This window comes from Anguilla anguilla, chromosome 4, assembly GCF_013347855.1.
Source record: "Anguilla anguilla isolate fAngAng1 chromosome 4, fAngAng1.pri, whole genome shotgun sequence".
NCBI lineage: Eukaryota > Metazoa > Chordata > Actinopteri > Anguilliformes > Anguillidae > Anguilla > Anguilla anguilla.
The window spans coordinates 26,970,719-26,988,666 of record NC_049204.1 but is presented as its reverse complement, the minus strand read 5'-3'; the positions used below and the strand labels follow the sequence as shown (position 1 = coordinate 26,988,666).

Here is a 17,948-nt window from a genome sequence, read left to right as displayed (position 1 = left end):
TTCTGGGATCATTTGCCATGCGTTGTGCAGTAAATAAACGGAAAACCTTGCACAGATTATTTTTTTTGCGATTACTTACAAGGTGGGGAACTCTGAGAGCATGGAGGAATAAAAGACGTTCTTCCCCTTCGCTGCTTGGTCCGTTTCTCTCAGGTTAAGGGATATTTATTTATATCCGTTCTGAATTTCATAGCAACACATAAGCAGCTGAAATTCATTCCATGACATCATTACGTGGGGCGTGGAGCAGGGCTGAAGCAGAGGAGCGGAGGCTTACTCGCGCTGTTCAACCCTAACTGTTTATATCTCCGTTGCTGTGAGAAAGTGCCGCTGTTTACACAAGGCTTCCAGCCATCCTTAGCTTCACCAATGCCAGGGAAGCAGGTCACAGGTTGTGTGGGTACACCAAAAACGGCTGGGCCAAAAAAATGTACACCAGGTTTGTTCTGAGCTCCACCAGCAGTAGAGAAGTCGATGCAGACACAAGCGATAGCATCTGTTCAGCTGGACCTATGAGCTCAGGACCAGCAGGTCACATTGTGTGGTCATTCTGTGTTCCTCCTCAAACACAAGCAAGCTCTTCTCCCTCCTGAGCGACTGTAACCAGGGTCCTGCAGAGCTACTTTGTGATGGTAGTGTAATATTATGATTAGAGAGCTGTTCTAGAGACATCAAAATCTCCTGGGCATCCATTCAGCTCAGGTCCACAAGGTAGACGTGTGATAGTTAAATTGGTCTCCTGCTTCGAAGATATTCCCAGTAAAAAAAAAAGAAGAGGTTTTTATTTTTTCCTATCAATACCACATTGCCCCTTGAAGCTGATATTGTGAAACCTATTCAAGTTTGATTGCTTTTTTGTTTGTATCCCTGTTACAGGTAGGTGTACTCAGTGCTGTAGTGGCATCTGGGATAGCAGACAGTTCTGCTGTTCTGGCTGACTGTCTAATACCCAGGTGTGACTGGCATATCACAGAAGCGAAGATGCCTCTGGGTCTCCTCTGTACCTTCCAGCATTCCACGGCACACGGAGTGGTGCGCGGCCAGCGAAGAGGCGTATGGCGAGCTCCCTATTGATTCTGTCTCTAATTATCTTCAATTACAGCCATGTGCAGGAAATGCATGTTTTGGTACAGGAGATAGAGAGAGCAGCCTTGTCTGAGGCGGATGTGTACTGGGCGGATAGCTGTCTGGCACCGACACCTGAACACAAACAAAGATCCACTGTGAGCAGCATTAGGTCATTGCATGTTAATAGGACAACTCAGCTCACCTATCTGGGCTGTTTTGTGAGGTCCTGGCATTTTAATAGGAATGAGTGGGAAGCGATAGCGGTCTCAGAGATGTTGGATGGCTATAATAGTGGTGACTGGTGACTGGGTGTCAGGATCGCTCAGCTCTCTGACTGTCACGTGCCACTCGGCAGTAACTCAGAGGTCCCAAAATATTACATCCATGAAATGTGCATGCTTTGTAAATACCCACAGTTTGGCCAAAACAGATTCTTCCGTATCTGAAATGAACTACTACAGAACAAGGGAACGTCATTGAAAGGAAACAATAATGAAAATGTCAAATGCAGGCAGCATTTTCTGTCTGTGTGTTTACAGTTTACCCAGAGTTTCAGTTCTCTCAGTAAACAGAGAGAGATGCAGTCAAAGAAATGAGATTTCCTACCTACCCAGGCGCAATTCTCAGGCTGTTATTTTGTTGATGGCCGAGATCTCTCTCACCTCCTCTTGCAGGCTACACATCTGTCATGATCTTGATATTAAATTGAGAGGATCAAGCCTTGGCAGAGATTAAATGAAAACGTTGGCCTACTCTTCCGCTAATGAGTAACTACATGTTCCAGAAGGGTTCCTGGCTGATATCCCGAGGGAACTTAAAATCTACACTTACTTTGTAATTTGTGTCTGGTGGGCGGGTAACATTTTTATTTAATTTCCCCCTGTAGTTCCTCTGGTTATCTACATTCTTCCACTTCCCCATCAAATGAAAACAATAACCGCAGCACTTTCTTTGTGATGTGTGTCCTTTATGATCTATTAACCACATCCAGTATAACTTGTCTTACTCACGTTCAATAAGACTTGTGTATTCCGTGCGTTACAGTATGCAGTTTCAAAATTTGCTCTTTCATGATTCAGTTTAAAATCATTTGCAAAAAAGCAACTTTACTTTAAGCTTTGTGAAGCATTTATGGAAACCACCTTTATACATTCTATATATGTACTTTTTTTCTTTTTTAATTTGCATGATGCCATTTAAACTGAATGGCATCAGGCAAATAATTAAATTGGTTCATTATCTTATGTTTTTATAAGCATTATTTTCTTCATGTCCATTCATTCATCTGTGTACGTCACATAATTCTTTTATTTAGGACTTTTGCCTCTGGGTTTTTATTTCAATTTGAAAAGCTAATTTTCTTCTTCAGGTCATACTGAAATAGCCCTTGTCAGTTGATGTACTGCGGATGCCTCCAGCGGAACACGCTCTCTAGGCACAGCCCCTGGGCCGCTGTAAAATTACAGACACCTTGCCAGCCATTAAAAAAATAATTTAAGAATGTAATAGCTCTGGACCAGTCCAGAGAAACGTGCACGTTATTATGATTACCTGACGTAATGACGGCCAATCAAAACAGAACCTGCAAACCATTAGAGGCTGAACAGGGGAGTGCATTATGTGTCACTGCTGTGAGAGCAATGTGAATCCTGGACCTTCCGTGAGGGGGATAAAAACTCTGTGCTATTATCTCCCCCCGCACAAAGAGCAGCCTGCTGCCAAGAGCTGTCCTGTGCGTGGTGACTGGGCTTAACCCTTCCTGTTGCACGGAGGGACTCCACATACTGCGCTTCAGCATGTTAGGGCCATCAGCAGCTATGACAGATATCGGCGCAGGGTGAGCGTCGGTGTGCCAAGGCAATTATTTTAAATGCGGAGAGAGAAAAAAGAGAGATCTCAGTACTTCTGACATACCTGACTTTCCAGCCTCCCTCATATTAACTAAATTGGAGACAATTCAGGCACAGGAGAAGGTTCTGAATTGGGAAAAAAAATGATGTCAGGCCTAACACAGAGGAAAACAGCATGTGATCTGAAGAGCTGAGCTCCACTCAACATGCCAGTTCCACTTCACGTCACCAGGGGAACAGCAGGCTGATCTGGCGATGCACGCCATTCTTTATCCAGGTTCCATCTGCCCAAGCAGACTGCCTGCTGGGCCGGATGACACACCTACAACACCCATCCAATAAACCCAAAAACTGACAGGGCCCATGACTTCACACAGCACCCAGTCCATCACCAAACCTCAAAAAAAGATATTACAGCCCGTACCCTGTCCATGACACATTTTTATCAGTGACACACTACAGTGCTTGTAATGAAGAGATGGACTTGATTGTTAACGTGGAATACACAGAATATTCTGGCACATTCATTCTGCCGAAAATGTTAATGTATGTGGTTTTAACCCTCATTTTCTACATCCATTTGAAGAGGTTGTCAAAGAACCTACGCACAGGAAACGTGTAGGGAGGATCTGGGCTTGGCCTACCGCTACATGGGTTAACTATTTTCCTCCAGAAATGAAAGAGAAAGAAGCTGCTTGATTATGCAGGGCTTGAGGCTATTTATGCTCTCATCAGTAGAACCACATCCTCACTCTCATTCCTGAGGCCCATAGCTAAGCTCAGCATTCCTAGATCTCTGATTGATTGCACTCTCCAACTTGGGCAGCGTTTGTATACTAGAAAATATGGTGCCAACCAGACCATGTAAAGTCAGCATAGTTATTACCATTTGGTCCTATGAAACATCCAAAAGCATCACAAATAAAGAGGCGACCACTGCTTGTGATTCTGTGGCGTAACATTTATTAATGCTGTATGTTAGTTTCACTCCCTCTTTTTGGATTTTATGTACAATGATGTGAGGGAATTTGGGGGATGACTAGATCAGTGAAAGGCAGAGGCTGGTGAGACGGTGCTTGGGTGTTTCGTGGGTGGGGCCCAGCGCTCGAGGTAGGGCAGGGAGATCATGTGATCACAGTGGGGCCGGTACGACCGGTCTTCTCGTGGAGCTGTGAGATCTTCAGACCGATGGTCACCAGAGGAGCTAGCATGACCTGTGTCAGTCACAACACAGGCACAGAAAACCTCAGCTTCTACCGAATGCAACTGACAGGACAATTAATTCTGAATTATGGAGTCTGTTTTAGTCACAGATTTCTTTCCACACAGCAGTTTCTTAAAATAGCCTGGCTGTTGAAATACAGACTGCCCTTCAGACTGCTCAAGGCCAAATGTTCACTGAGAACTAAGAGGCACTGTTGGACATAAATCTCTAAACAAACACAGGCTTTACATGCTGTGTCTCACACCAAACTGCTACACTGAACCTGTGATCTCTTTAGACAACATAATGCACCCGGTCCCAGTCTAAACCCACAAAAATCTTTGACTCAACAGACGAACGTGAAGAGCATGAAAGATCACCCACGGTTTGTTTATTGTGTCCCTACCACTGCGAATCGCAGTGTAAACACAGCTCACCTGTGGGTCCTGGTATATTTTCTGGGGGTCCTTCTCATAGCTGTCTATGTACAGCCTGATAGTTGCTCCGGCGCTGCCTGTCCCACTGAGGCGGAAAATGATGCGAGACCCATCTGTGAAAATGATTCTCAGGCCCTGCGTAACAAAGACAGGGATGTGAAAAATGCTGAACCGAGCCAGCCGAAAACCGCAGGTGAAAACTGGGACAGCCGTCATTTCTGAGGCCAGCACTGTCCTTGGAAGATTTACACTTTAGAACTTCAACATTTTCAGCTTGGCAATTCCCTGGATGAGAAAGCTGAAATGGGATCATGCTGCACTATCACTGTCAAGCACAAAATTGTACTTTTCAGCAGCAGAAATCACCAGCCCTCACCTGGTTCTTCGAAACACTCCCATCCACTGGGTCGCTGTACTCAAAGTTGTCAGCTTTCTCCACCTGGTAGGTCTTGTCCCCAGCTGAAAAATTCTGCCCGATGAAAGCCTTGTCAAACATCACTTTCTCTAGGTCCTTTATCATCTTGTTAGCAGAATCAGAGTCCACCTCCTCATAGTCATACCTGTTAGAGGCACAGAGAAAAAGAGAGCCCAGAGGTCAGCAACACCATGCATGTTCCCTGTTACACTGTTTAAGACAACAGTAAGTTTACAAAATCCCAGAGCAGTTATCGCCTCACAATTTCATCTCTCAGTTTCTCCCTGCAAACTGAATGAAAGAAATTCCATGCACTTCCATATGTAACCACCAGAGGGCTCAGTGTCACTGCCCACCTAGTGAAGAAGTTCCTGCCAAATTTCTGCCAGTGGTCTTTCATGATCTCTTCCACACTCTGCTTCCTGGTTGCCAGGATTGACAGCCAGGCCAGCACTGCCCAAAGGCCATCCTTCTCACGGATGTGATCGGAACCTGGCAGAGAAGGGTGTGAGGAAGATGAGGACTAGCTTCATACATTACAACACTAATTTCTCAGACTTAGTCCTGGTGCAGGTACCAGCACAGTTTCCCTATATCAATCATTTGCTCGGACAGAAATTCAACACAGGTCATATTTGACATGATATCTCTACCATACTGACTGCTTAGCTAGAATTATGATGACAATCACGAGACACCACTGATCTATGACACTCACATCAGTGCAACAGAGATGTTACAGCAAAAAATCATGCTTTGTCCTGATACAGAGTCTACACAGTTTTAAAACTGGTTGCTGTGGCTACTGAACAACGCTGCCATCTCCTGATTTTGCTATGGTGTGAGTAGTGGGAGGAGCTCTACTGAGCTGCTATACTGACAGGATTCTGAGATAACAGTCACTTACCAGTGCCAAAGCTCTCCTCTCCGCACAGGGAAAGCTTGCCTGCATCCATCAAGTTCCCAAAGAACTTCCACCCAGTTGGTGTCTCATACAGCTGTATCTTAGTGGATTTAGCCACACTACAGGAAACATAAATCAATTTGATATTTTAGCAACAGAAAAGACATACAGTTTCTTACAATTAACATTTTTTAAGGTTTTGGGTATGTGATCTACAGTGTGTTATCACAACCATTTTCTGACATCTCAGACAAGCAGCAGTATCGGCAGACCTGTGCAGCAACTAGGTCGGTTAGCTCTGTTGGTTAGAGTGGTGATAATAACGCCAAGGCTTTTTTACCATGCACTTACTGAACGTTGCTCTGGCTAAAAGTGTCTGCCAAATAAAATGTAATAACAATGGCATGTCTGCATTGCTTTTTACTCAAGTTACATAAAAACAGTATTTCTCACCTGGGTTCTATGTCCTGGTGAAAAATTAATGTACAGGCCTATTTGTCTCACCGTTTTCTACCAAGCATTACCACTATGCAACAACAACTACCCACTTTCAGAAATAGTGACACTGAGATTGTGCTAGCCTATAACCTATATCGATATCCTCACACAAGAATCATATAGGACCAAATAGGACCCCCACTTATCCCGGTTAGTGACTGAACAGTTGATGTTTTTGATTGCTTTCCTGTTAAAGTTGCAGAGCACTGAGTCTACCCCAGCAGCAGTGCAAAGCAGAGAGATCAGCATGACTGGACTGTTTACAGTGGTATAGGACTAGCTGCTGTAGCTATGTCACGTTGCTTCGACCCATAGGTCTTGCTGCCCTAATAAAAGTGACAAAGACAATACTGTCCTGTGCATTGTAACAATACAGAGTTAATTTGTTATGCGTCCTGGCAAAGTTAATTATTATTTTTTCAATTTTTAAATTGCGCAATTCCAAATGACCCAAACTCCTCTGGGGACAGAGCCCATTCATTTGTTTTCATATGTGAAAGGTCATGAAAATCCTCATTTAGACCCTGTCAGTCTCTTGCCGTGTTGGAAGCAGACTCAGAGTTGGGTTTCACACTGCGCTGAAACATGACGCCTGAGCAAACACAAAGCAGCTGGAACAACACGCCACCTGGAAATACAGGAAACGGTCACATCAATAACAAAACAAACGGGACGGGTTTCGCCGTCCGAGCCTGAGCCGCGACAGTCCCGTCGCCTAGGAGATGCGGAAGCCGGACGCGGCGGCGCGGTCTTACCTGTCCAGGGCTCCGCTGGTGGGCATGCTGCGGGCGAAGCCCTTGACGCCCGTCTGCTGGAAGTACGGGATGCTGAAGATGTTGGCCGCGATGACGGCCACGGAGTCCGAGGGGTTGACGAAGAAGCCGTGCTTCCCCAGGACCATGTTGCGATCCTGCCAGGGGAGACGGTGCTTAGGTCTCTGCCTCCGAGAACCGCCACGTCATTCACAACCCTCTATTTCTTTGTCAACTAAAAATAATGTTCAATGTTAAATGAAAGGTTTGATACATATAGTAGAAACGACACAGTGTTGTACGCAACAAAAAGCCCGGTGTCTCAAACGCTTGAGGCTTTGAACGCCATGTGACTAGTATTTTGAAAAGATTACTACAGGGTAAGTAGGAAAAGAAACCAGGTCCGGGAATTAGCGATGCTCTTACTCCGTCACCATCAAAGGCAGCTCCGAAGTCATACTCCCCACCCTTCATGGCCTCCACCAGGTCAGCGGCGTAGGTCAGGTTAGGGTCGGGGTGGTGACCCCCAAAGTCCTCCAGGGGGACACAGTTAACGGCAGCGTTGGCAGGAGCTCCTAACTCCTCACACACAATCTTCTTCACGTAGGGCCCCACCACTGAGGGGAAAAGCCGAGGGACACAGTCAGGGTCGGTTAAACTCGGTCACATGAGCAGAATGAGGGCGAGTGCAGTTAAACTGGCCATCACTTCCAGACCTCCACCAAGGTAGAAACAGAACTGGTATGTATGTGCTTTATGTGGATTATATCCTCAGTTTCAATGTGATCTCAGAACTCCTTTTATTGGACAGACAATTAGCTTGAGGTCATGAACTTTGTGCCTGACCACAGACACACTACGTTTGGAGTAAACACTGTATGATAGCAGTGGGGGTAGAGTCCGTTTAAAGCTACAACATGTACCTGTAGAGTATTTTTTCTTCTTTTCTGTGCATATTTAAGGGATAACTCACTTTTTGTTTTTTTATATTAATATTACAGTTCGAGTATGTTTTCAATTTATCTTAATATCTCATAATATCATAGGAAAAAATGGGCCAGTCAAAATCGTACACTAAAACTAAATTAATATTTTTTTTAAATCCTAGAATGTGAACTTTCCCTATACCCTCAAATGCACTTTTGAGTTACAGACATGGAAATATTTACAAAACATTTCAATAAATTATTTGCTTTTTACATCAAGGTTAAGATTCCAGGTTGCTAAAAACACAGTAACATTGAGGATCATCAGGCAACATGAAAATAGGTTCTACCATACAGTACTGTTTTTGCATTTACAGTGCAGGAACATATAACGAAAAAAATGAATAACGACATTCTTCCAGGTACAGGCGCCATTTGTTTGTCTGACCGACTGCCCTCCTTTTGTATTTCACACTTCATTCAGACAGGGGGACAGCAGAGATGGAGACAGAGAAGGTTTCACAGCCCAGAAAGTGCTGTGGTGGGGACTGAGCCTACAGCCATGCTGGGGCATTCACATACGGCTTGAGAGCTGACTGCCCTATGGACTGCGCCACACGCTCAACGCATCTGACCTTAGTGAATAAACAGGCACTATGTACAGACCGCCCTGTTTTCTCACTCACTGATCACTGAGCAGTGCAGTCCGGTCTTACCTCCGTGCATGGCGTCTAAGCGAACCTTGATGTGATTGGGGCCAGACAGCAGCTCCTTCAGTGCAGCAAAATCAAAGATGTTCCTCAGCATGTTGGCGTAGGATTCCACGGAGTCCACAATTTCCACTGCAGAGCACAGAGACGGTATAAGTCCCTCTCCCAATGTCCTGCACAGAGACGGTATAAGTCCCTCTCCCAATGCCCTGCACAGAGACAGTATAAGTCCCTCTCCCAATGCCCTGCACAGAGACGGTATAAGTCCCTCTCCCAATGCCCTGCACAGAGACGGTATAAGTCCCTCTCCCAATGCCCTGCACAGAGACGGTATAAGTCCCTCTCCCAATGCCCTGCACAGAGACGGTATAAGTCCCTCTCCCAATGCCCTGCACAGAGATGGTATAAGTCCCTCTCCCAATGCCCTGCACAGAGACGGTATAAGTCCCTCTCCCAATGCCCTGCACAGAGACGGTATAAGTCCCTCTCCCAATGCCCTGCACAGAGACGGTATAAGTCCCTCTCCCAATGCCCTGCACAGAGACAGTATAAGTCCCTCTCCCAATGCCCTGCACAGAGACGGTATAAGTCCCTCTCCCAATGCCCTGCACAGAGATGGTATAAGTCCCTCTCCCAATGCCCTGCACAGAGACGGTATAAGTCCCTCTCCCAATGCCCTGCACAGAGACGGTATAAGTCCCTCTCCCAATGCCCTGCACAGAGACGGTATAAGTCCCTCTCCCAATGCCCTGCAGCCCTCCAGAACATACATCCACACAACATCACACCAACCTTTCAGCTTTTACAAGACTGAATGTCGACCCCACCTCCTTACCAGTGAAAGGCTTGAATTTGTTCTCCAGGTCAAAGGTCTGCTTGCCAATGGTGGACAGATCCACTTTGAGGTCAGGGCAGATGGCATACTCTTCGATACTCTTACTGATCTGGAATATTTTGTCGGTGATGGCTTCAGGGGCAGGACCTATGGTACATCACAGAGTAGAGAGTGATATATAGCCTGGAGAAGATCCACCCATATGAATCATGACCAAGCAGACTGAAGGACACTATGTCGGCTAAAAGAGCTCAAATCTGAAGCAGTTTGTAGGGAGAGCTCAGCCTGTGGGGCTGCATGGATGACTGCCAGCCTTTGCATACGGTTAAGTTATCATTTTGATGTGCCCACTGTGTTCCATACTGCTAATATGCAGAAACACAGAAATGATGTGGATTTTAATTTAATTCACTTTAATTTACATTAATTAAGTTACATCGACAAACTACAGGAACAACAAAGAACTGATATCTGTGGAGAAGGGCTACACTCTACATGGAAGTATTATCCAACAGAAATATAATTGCAGCAAAACAAAATGGCAAAAAATATCAACATGGGAAAGCAAACTGCACAGCTTGCACAAGCTTCTACACCTCTTCCTGTTAATGGGTTCAATCAAAATGTCACATGCTACAATTCCCCAAATGTCAAGTATTTCAACCAGTTGCCAAGCTGGACCCATTAGCTGAGCATGTCAGCAGTAGTGTCTCACTGTGTCCTCTACATGGTCAAAGCAATAATTTTACAGATCAGATGTAGATTAATTGCTCATTTTTTACAAAAAAAATGGGTTTGGTGTGCGTTAAAAGCTAGTCATCTAGCCAGTTACATTTCCTTAAATTATGTATTTTTTTAAAAAGGAACAATTGTGCACACTTTTCTCTCATTCTCTGGATTCTCTCAGAGTTTTTTTAGGCCCACCTCCACTGGCAATGTTGAACTTAATTCCGAAGTCTCCATTGGGTCCACCGGGGTTGTGGCTGGCAGTGAGGATGATGCCCCCGATGGCTTTGATCTTCCTGATTACGCAGGACACAGCGGGGGTGGACATGATCCCATTCTGACCAATCACCAGGCGGCCTATCTGCAGAGAAACACAGGGAGCAGGTCAGTTCCCATACCATACCCATACCCAACACCTCACCCAGGACCCAAACAAAGAGGAATAATCTTTAGAAGCATAACAGTGTATGAAAACACACACACACACACACACATAACATAATATGATTTTGCTCTACTACCAATTGCATAGAAATTCCCTACACATTGTGCACAAACCTATGTTTGAGACATTGCCCTGTGCCAAGACACATAGAGTAAGAGAGACATCACGTATAGCTGGACCGACATCCAGATCATGAAATTATATATAAAGTAAATATATGAGATGAAAGGGGAATGCTAGTTGAGATGAACACCTGTTGGTCCTCAGCTGGAGTGGATGAATAGATCTGAACCTGAGGGCGTTGGAGGACAGCTGCAGCACGATGAGCTATATTATCCAGGACCTAACTCCCAGTTGGGGTGTGGGGTGTTCGCCAGATCTGTGCTGCTGAGGAGGGTGTGGCCTCATTGAGTGGTTATCATCTCAAGTTTGGTGAGCAGTGCTGCTTCTTCTCTATGCAATGGATCCACATCAATCATTCATCACTCACAACATCAATGCACTCTCACAACCCCTCCTGCTTTCACTCAAATGGAACCTACATAGAAATCCTTTAAACCAGCCCCTGTCTCCTCCATTTTATTCAAAAGAGGTGTCTATACAAAGACTAAGAACTAAACAATTAATAGTGGATGAACAGAATCATGGTACGAGTCTTGCACAAGAGCTTTATTAATTTAGTTGTAATCACTTTGGATTGACAGTGTGATTATGTGCTACACCTCCATACAATCCCCTAAAAATACACCCTGTGGTCAGGCATGCAATGCAACTCTTATTTCAGATCAGATGCTTCAGGGTACATGTATTAGACTCAGCAGTAAGAAGAGGACCAAGCTAATATGAACTAATTGTTCATAATGAGTTGCACGTGTGCTTGTATTTCAAACATAATGAGTCATAACAAAGACCTAGTCCCTAAATATTTATGGAAGTCATTAGTACAAACACATTAGCCTATGGAAAACTGCAAATAATACAATAATTTGAATGCATCCATAAGGCGGTGAAATCAATTTCAAATCCTGAAACAGTGAAAGTCCAGCATGCCTTCCTATATGAACACATAGGTAATACTGACCCCATTTGCAGCTGCCATTTGCACAATAACTTCTATAGCAGTTTTATTGAAATAGCGGCCATCTCCTCCCACAGCCAGAGTGGAGCCCTGGCGGTCCCTGAGATCAATGGAGGCGAATATGCTCTGGACAAAATTCTGCAGGTAATCCTGCTTGGTCTCAAAAACATGAACTTTCTTCCTCAGTCCACTTGTTCCTGGCTTCTGGTCGGGGTACGGAACGGTCACCAGAGTCAACACCGGCAAAGGACTGTCATCCATTGTTGTGTGAAAATCATGAAAAAGCTGAGGTCGATTAGAATCACTGGGCAGAGGAGGAGCAATACAGGAGCGCTAATGGTCGATTCGATATTCAGGGTTCATGTGAAGTAGTTCGGAGCCCAAAAATAACTCCCTGGACCTCTTGCGACGGCAGAAATTGTAACTGAAGACGCTTCTTTGCACTTGTCCAGGAGGATCACTGTCAGAACCATCGGCCACGGTACGTCCAGTGGAAAAGGGGGAGCTTCTGCTTTTTACTAAAGCACTTCTGTCCCAAGACAATGGAAGATCAGAGCGCGAGGGGGACAGCGTTGTCAGTGCCCTGTCCGGGAGAGTGTGAGACGGTGGCTGCCTCCAGGGTCAGCCTTGCCCGCATGCAGCCGCCCAGGCTGTTGAAAGGGACTGATTTATGGGGAAGCCGAAATGCCTTCAGAGGCATGTTGGGCTATGGGGGCGCAGCCACTGTGACACGCTAATAGTTGGTATCATCCATACACTCAATGGTGTTCTCACTAGCAGAAGAGAAAGAGGAAACCTGACTGGGTTGATAAGATCTCCATTAAGCTACTTCTTCTGGTTTGTATGGTTTAGGACGGGGCGTCAACCTCAATCTATCTGAGGGCCATGCTGAGAATTGTGAATCAAATTAACGACCAGACATGTAGTACTTTTATAGAATGTGATCGTGGACTGAGTACGGGGGGTGGATTACGATTCGATTGCGTTTGACAGAAGGAAAATTGGCACTCGCTAGCTAGCCAGCCTGTTCTGATCAATACAATCACTAAAGTATAAAAAAAGTTTATTTGTCCTTTAATTAAACAAGTAGTCTCACTGAAATCAACATCTCTTTTTCAAGACAGACCTATAAGAATCAAACTAATATAAAAGCTTTGTACAAACCAACACAATTCAGATGTACACTAACATAGTCACAAATCAAGTAGATCAAAGGAAACAAGTAAGTAGCATTAAAAAGATCCGCATTTAAGACTTTAAAACCTTGCATTGGAATAAAAGATTCTCATTTTAAGATTTTTTTGTAATTCTTTCAATTTGTAGGGGGCATAATCCTGTGACCTAGTGCTATAATCGCTGTTTTTAAAAGCACTCAAGAAGTTTCTAAAGAAGAGCTTTATAAATGAACAGATGCAATCCAAATCCCTTCTCTTAGTTATAGAGGACCATCCCACTTTTCCATAAAGATAATAATAATAATAATGAGCTAAAAAATCTGTCTCTGGTGATAAGACGCAATGCACTATGATACACAGAGTCAGGGGGCTTCAAGGTGGAGGGCGAGGTATGCATGTACAGAATGTCACCATAATCTAGTACAGGCATAACTGTTATTTGTACAATGGTCTTTGGACAAAGAGAAGAAGAGAAAGCATCCAAAGAATATACTACACACAACCGTTGTAGCTGTTACTGTACTAAAGCCTGGTCTAAACCCTGATTGCTGTGGTTGAAGTATGTTATTTGCCTCCCGGAAAGCTGACAGTTAACTAGGGATTCTAGTATTTTGAAACTGGATGATAGTTATTTATATTACTGATATTACCGCCACTGAAAAGGGACAACCTGAGCAGGCTTCCACACATTTGGGATTTTACCAGAGATAAATGTGAGATTTAAAACGTGCATAAGCGGTAGGGCAATCAAATGAGGTGCCGGAGGCAAGGATCAGGCTTGTCTGAGCCCTTAGAGTTTTTTGTATCGACGCCAGTCAGAGCCTAACTACAGGTCTGAAAGAAAAACTATTTTCCAGGGTTGTAAGAAGGGCTGGATGAGATTCCCAATTCAGAGCTAGCAGTCTGGATTATTAAAACCATATCAGCAGAAAGCTTGTCAAATACACAAGTGATGGTTAAAAGCTTTGCTCATATCTGGTTTGTTTAAAATTAAGTTGTTCTCAGTAAAAATTCTAGACAGGAGGGAAATGGTAGGCCTATTATTTTTTAAAGATTTCATAGTTTTCCAAAACTTAGGCTAGATCCATCTCTGAGGGAATATGCAAGACATATTTAAAGACTGAAAAAGTAACTCATGTGCTGTTGTTGCAGGGGTGCAAGTGACAAACTTATTAACATCACATTTAATACAGGGAAATATGGCTGTTGAGCATAACAGTGCACAACAAACACTGGAAGCTTTTTTTTGTGCCATTGTCGTCAATCGTTGTTCACAACTGGCTGAAGTGTTGCTACATTACTTTTTGTAAACTTCTAGGTTGGCAGCACTTATGTGAGAAAGGTCTATTTGATTAACATCGCTTAAAGCCAATGGGAGTAAGGGGCCTAGGCCACCCCCTTGCCTTCGCCAATGCACTCTGCATTGCAAATGAATATTGCCAGGGACTAAATGTCTGCACTATTTCATGGGCCAGATCTAATTGATAATCTGAATCGATATGGGGTCAGATCAAAATTTGTGGGGGGCCATATCTGGTCCACAGGGCTTGACACATGTGGTTTAGGACATTTCCAGGACAAGAGAGGTAGATTTTTAGAACTTTTCTTATGACCTTTGAAAAAATTAATGTTTTTTAAATGTATTTATTTTTAAAATTTTTACAGAGGTTACATTCCAGATCAATAGGCTGCAATGATGCTATTCACTTTGGTCAACCAAGGAGATCAACAGTAGTCTAGAGGCTGAGCTAAAAAAAAAAAAAGGCAATTTAGTATACAAATAACAGCATGCCCAAGCTAATTAAGTGCCACATTGTCAAAATTGTACAATCCAAAAATTTTCAGTCAGTAATTAGAGGAACATAACATTGCTTGTCTAGCAAAATACATAGCCTATGTCCATCACACACTAAATTATATTTGCAGCTGCAGCTCTGGTAATGTTAAACCCACCCCCTAGACACACACACATGCACATGCACTCTTGCTCTTTATCCATGACAGACTTAAAATGCAAACCTATGTTGTAATGTAAGTTTCTGCTTACATGTGCACATACATCCATATTGCATGTGTGTATGTGTGTGTGTGTGTGTGTGTATTGTACATATGTGCATTAGAGGAAGGTAATTTCGGTCTGAGGTGAAATCAGTGGTTGATGCCAGTACTAGAATAGGACATAATTTAAACAGGTCTAACATAAATTAGCCTTAAATGTGTTTTTAGAGCTTTGGATAAACAGTGCTTCGTAATTACAGTACATATACTAATTTACCTTTATTAGGTGACTAATAACTGGGCACTCTGACTTGCAGCACATATTTTTTATTTACTCTAAGGTATTCATCATCACCGCCACCTTGTGGCTTGTACTGAGATGTCCACACATGGCTGGGATCTGTAAATATCCAGACTGGATGATACCAGGGGTAACATCCCTAATATTAATTAATATTCAACAACTCTGGTTTAATTTAACTTTATTTATAATAAGCTGTAGGAACTATCTCCATGTACTCTGGTTACATATAAATCAAATAAAGAAAATGTATGATTAGTTATTTATGTTTATTAGTTATTTATGTTTATGTTAATTCGATCATTCGTTAATTCGTTGTCCTCAGTGGAAAATCTTTGTACTTAAATTTCTAGGTTACCAATGAAAACATTCATAACAGAAGTCTTCCAATTGTGAATTTGGAAATGGTACACTAAACCTTTTTATGCAAACTGAGCTCAGGAAGAGCAGGATTCGTGACACAGAAGAAATGGGAAAGATGATAAAACGTGGCATATGCATAGAATATAAATACAACAGAGAAACGAAGAATATTTTAAAACATTGTTGTAATTTGCTCCTTGCACATACACAGTTTTCTAAACGCATGATTTCTACATTGCTGCTTCGCCATTGCATTTCCTAGTGCTGGGGGGTGGGTGTATTGCAACACGACAGCACAGTTACGCCCCCTTTTTTCTTGTCACCGAGGCAACAGGCCACGATTGCGGCTTCGATCTGTGCTCGGAATACTTCATCGCTCCCCCGTCCAATCAGATGATCCAGAATCCGCTCACCCTCCCCAAATCCTTACTCCAACCATTTTGTGCAAAGCGTTGACGTAGACCCCAGGTCAGTTTCTGAATCAGAATATATTATAGCAATATTGTCATTCCAGCGCTACCATCACAATATTACAAAACACATTTACCAGCACATGTCGCAACACACGTATATTCACACGTGGCTCCTAATTTCGTTTAATTCGCTAAAACAGACCACGTGCACCAAATTCGCATTGAACTGGAAAAAAGCTAGTATAAATAATGTCTGTGCATATGACATTGTCCAGGGTAAGTAGAGAGGTGCAGCCTGACCTTGTATAACCGGCTGCTGAGAGGAAAATGCCAAAGGTTCTACATGCAACCTCCGCACTAGTTCACTGCAAGATCACGCAGGTCATTTGGCTGGTACCAATGTCTAGGAACTCAATACCTGTCAAATTTGGGCACAGTGAACATTACCGCCCTCATGCACTTAAAATCATGTGTGTGTGTGCGCGCGCGCAGCCCTGGAGTAGGCCTATTGCGATAATGTAGTTATATTTGACATCTACGATGACCACAATTCTAAATTGGACATAGTGTACAGGAAACTGATAATGAACACGTACCGAGCAAGAAACTGTTGCACAACAGAACAAAACATAATGAATAAATCAAGTGACAAAACAAGTTCAGTAAAATTACAACCATGCAGGACCCAAAAGGAAATGCACATATATAAAGACAAACGTATTACCCCATTTGCAGCCGCAATTTGGATGATCAGCTGAATAGCGTCTTTCATAAAAAATCTTCCATCTCCCCCTACTACGAGAGTGCCCTCCTGTCTCTCCGCAGGGTCGGTGGCTGAAATAATGCTCTGGATGAAATTTTCAGCATAGTGTTGGTTATTCTGAAACACGGTCACCCTTTTCCTGAGGCCGCTGGTTCCAGGCTTCTGGTCGGTGTAAGGCTTGGTTTTAACTGTTGTTATTTTCATTTTCCCCAAATTCACCCGTGTGTTCCGCGTATTCAGTGAAGGGATCTGCACAGAAGAGCTACCTCACGTACACACTCCACGACAGCTCAGTCCAACACGGTAACTCCTACTTTAGTATTTAAAGGGCCAGTACACATTTCTCCGGTTTTGACGAGCTTGAATTGTATGAATGTTCAGCTAATGGATCATTTCTACAAACGTAGTGATTTTATCATCTGAACCCTCATAAATAAACGCCTCTATTCATTCAGATAATTAAAGCAGTTACACTACGAGGAACACAATTCGGCAAAAATGCGTGTTTGTGTGTGGTCTTTATGACACAAAATTATATTGTGCATACGAAAAAATCGGTATAAGCAATTTACATTGAACAGACAAAAACACGATCACTTTAAATATACAGCTTTCAATACAAAGTACAATTTTCATATATCAGAAAATTCAATTATATCATTCACTTCTGAATAACCGCCACACACGTTCCAAAAACCCATTAACCTTTCGTATTTCCTTGTAGCTATTTAGATAAGTTTCAAACCAATTAAATGTCTTTTACCAACAGAAACGTTTTATGAAAATCATAAACAAAAATCCTTCCTCAAACATTTTCATCAGTTAGGCCTAATTTGTAAGACATGATAGGGACAAGTCCCCTTGTATTAGCTTATGATGCCAATAATTCGCCCTTTCTTCATATCCCTGTGCATAGAATGAATTAAGACTGGGCCTCTAATACTTTCCCACAAGTGACTAGATTTTTTGTGTAGTGACAACCTGCTTGGTACTGAAGCTGACATCATGGGTCTACTTATTTTATCAGTCAATACATCCAGCATCCAAAGCATTACAAAGGTAAGTGTCAAGTAGACAGAATATATTA

At 43.2% G+C, this 17,948-nt stretch overlaps 1 protein-coding gene across 2 annotated transcripts; it reads right to left on the bottom strand.

Annotated features, from left to right (window-relative positions):
- Window positions 1-3,858: 3,858 nt before the first annotated feature.
- On the bottom strand, window positions 3,859-17,162 carry pgm1 (phosphoglucomutase 1). Of its 2 annotated transcripts, none has more exons than XM_035415827.1 (11): window positions 16,823-17,162; window positions 10,524-10,686; window positions 9,600-9,746; window positions 8,771-8,896; window positions 7,555-7,745; window positions 7,132-7,286; window positions 5,882-5,997; window positions 5,331-5,466; window positions 4,936-5,119; window positions 4,560-4,694; window positions 3,859-4,132 (listed from the first exon to the last, which is right to left on the bottom strand). In XM_035415827.1, the coding sequence occupies exons 1-11, from the start codon at window positions 17,063-17,065 to the stop codon at window positions 4,043-4,045; spliced, it is 1,686 nt and encodes a 561-aa protein (XP_035271718.1). In that variant the 5' UTR covers window positions 17,066-17,162; the 3' UTR covers window positions 3,859-4,042. The 2 variants fall into 2 exon arrangements, with proteins under 2 accessions (XP_035271718.1, XP_035271716.1); XM_035415825.1 differs by lacking the exon at window positions 16,823-17,162 and adding an exon at window positions 11,852-12,142.
- Window positions 17,163-17,948: the final 786 nt, after the last annotated feature.

What these genes read in the sequence shown, in the direction of transcription:
- pgm1 (XM_035415825.1), bottom strand. Translation starts at nt 12,109, where the DNA reads ATGGATGACAGTCCTTTGCCGGTGTTGACTCTGGTGACCGTTCCGTAC. An exon ending in GTTCAACATTGCCAGTGGAG is followed by an intron (nt 9,747 to 10,523) that starts GTGGGCCTAAAA and finishes GATGTACCATAG; the next exon opens with GTCCTGCCCCTGAAGCCATC. An exon ending in AGAGGAGAGCTTTGGCACTG is followed by an intron (nt 5,467 to 5,881) that starts GTAAGTGACTGT and finishes CTTCTCTGCCAG; the next exon opens with GTTCCGATCACATCCGTGAG.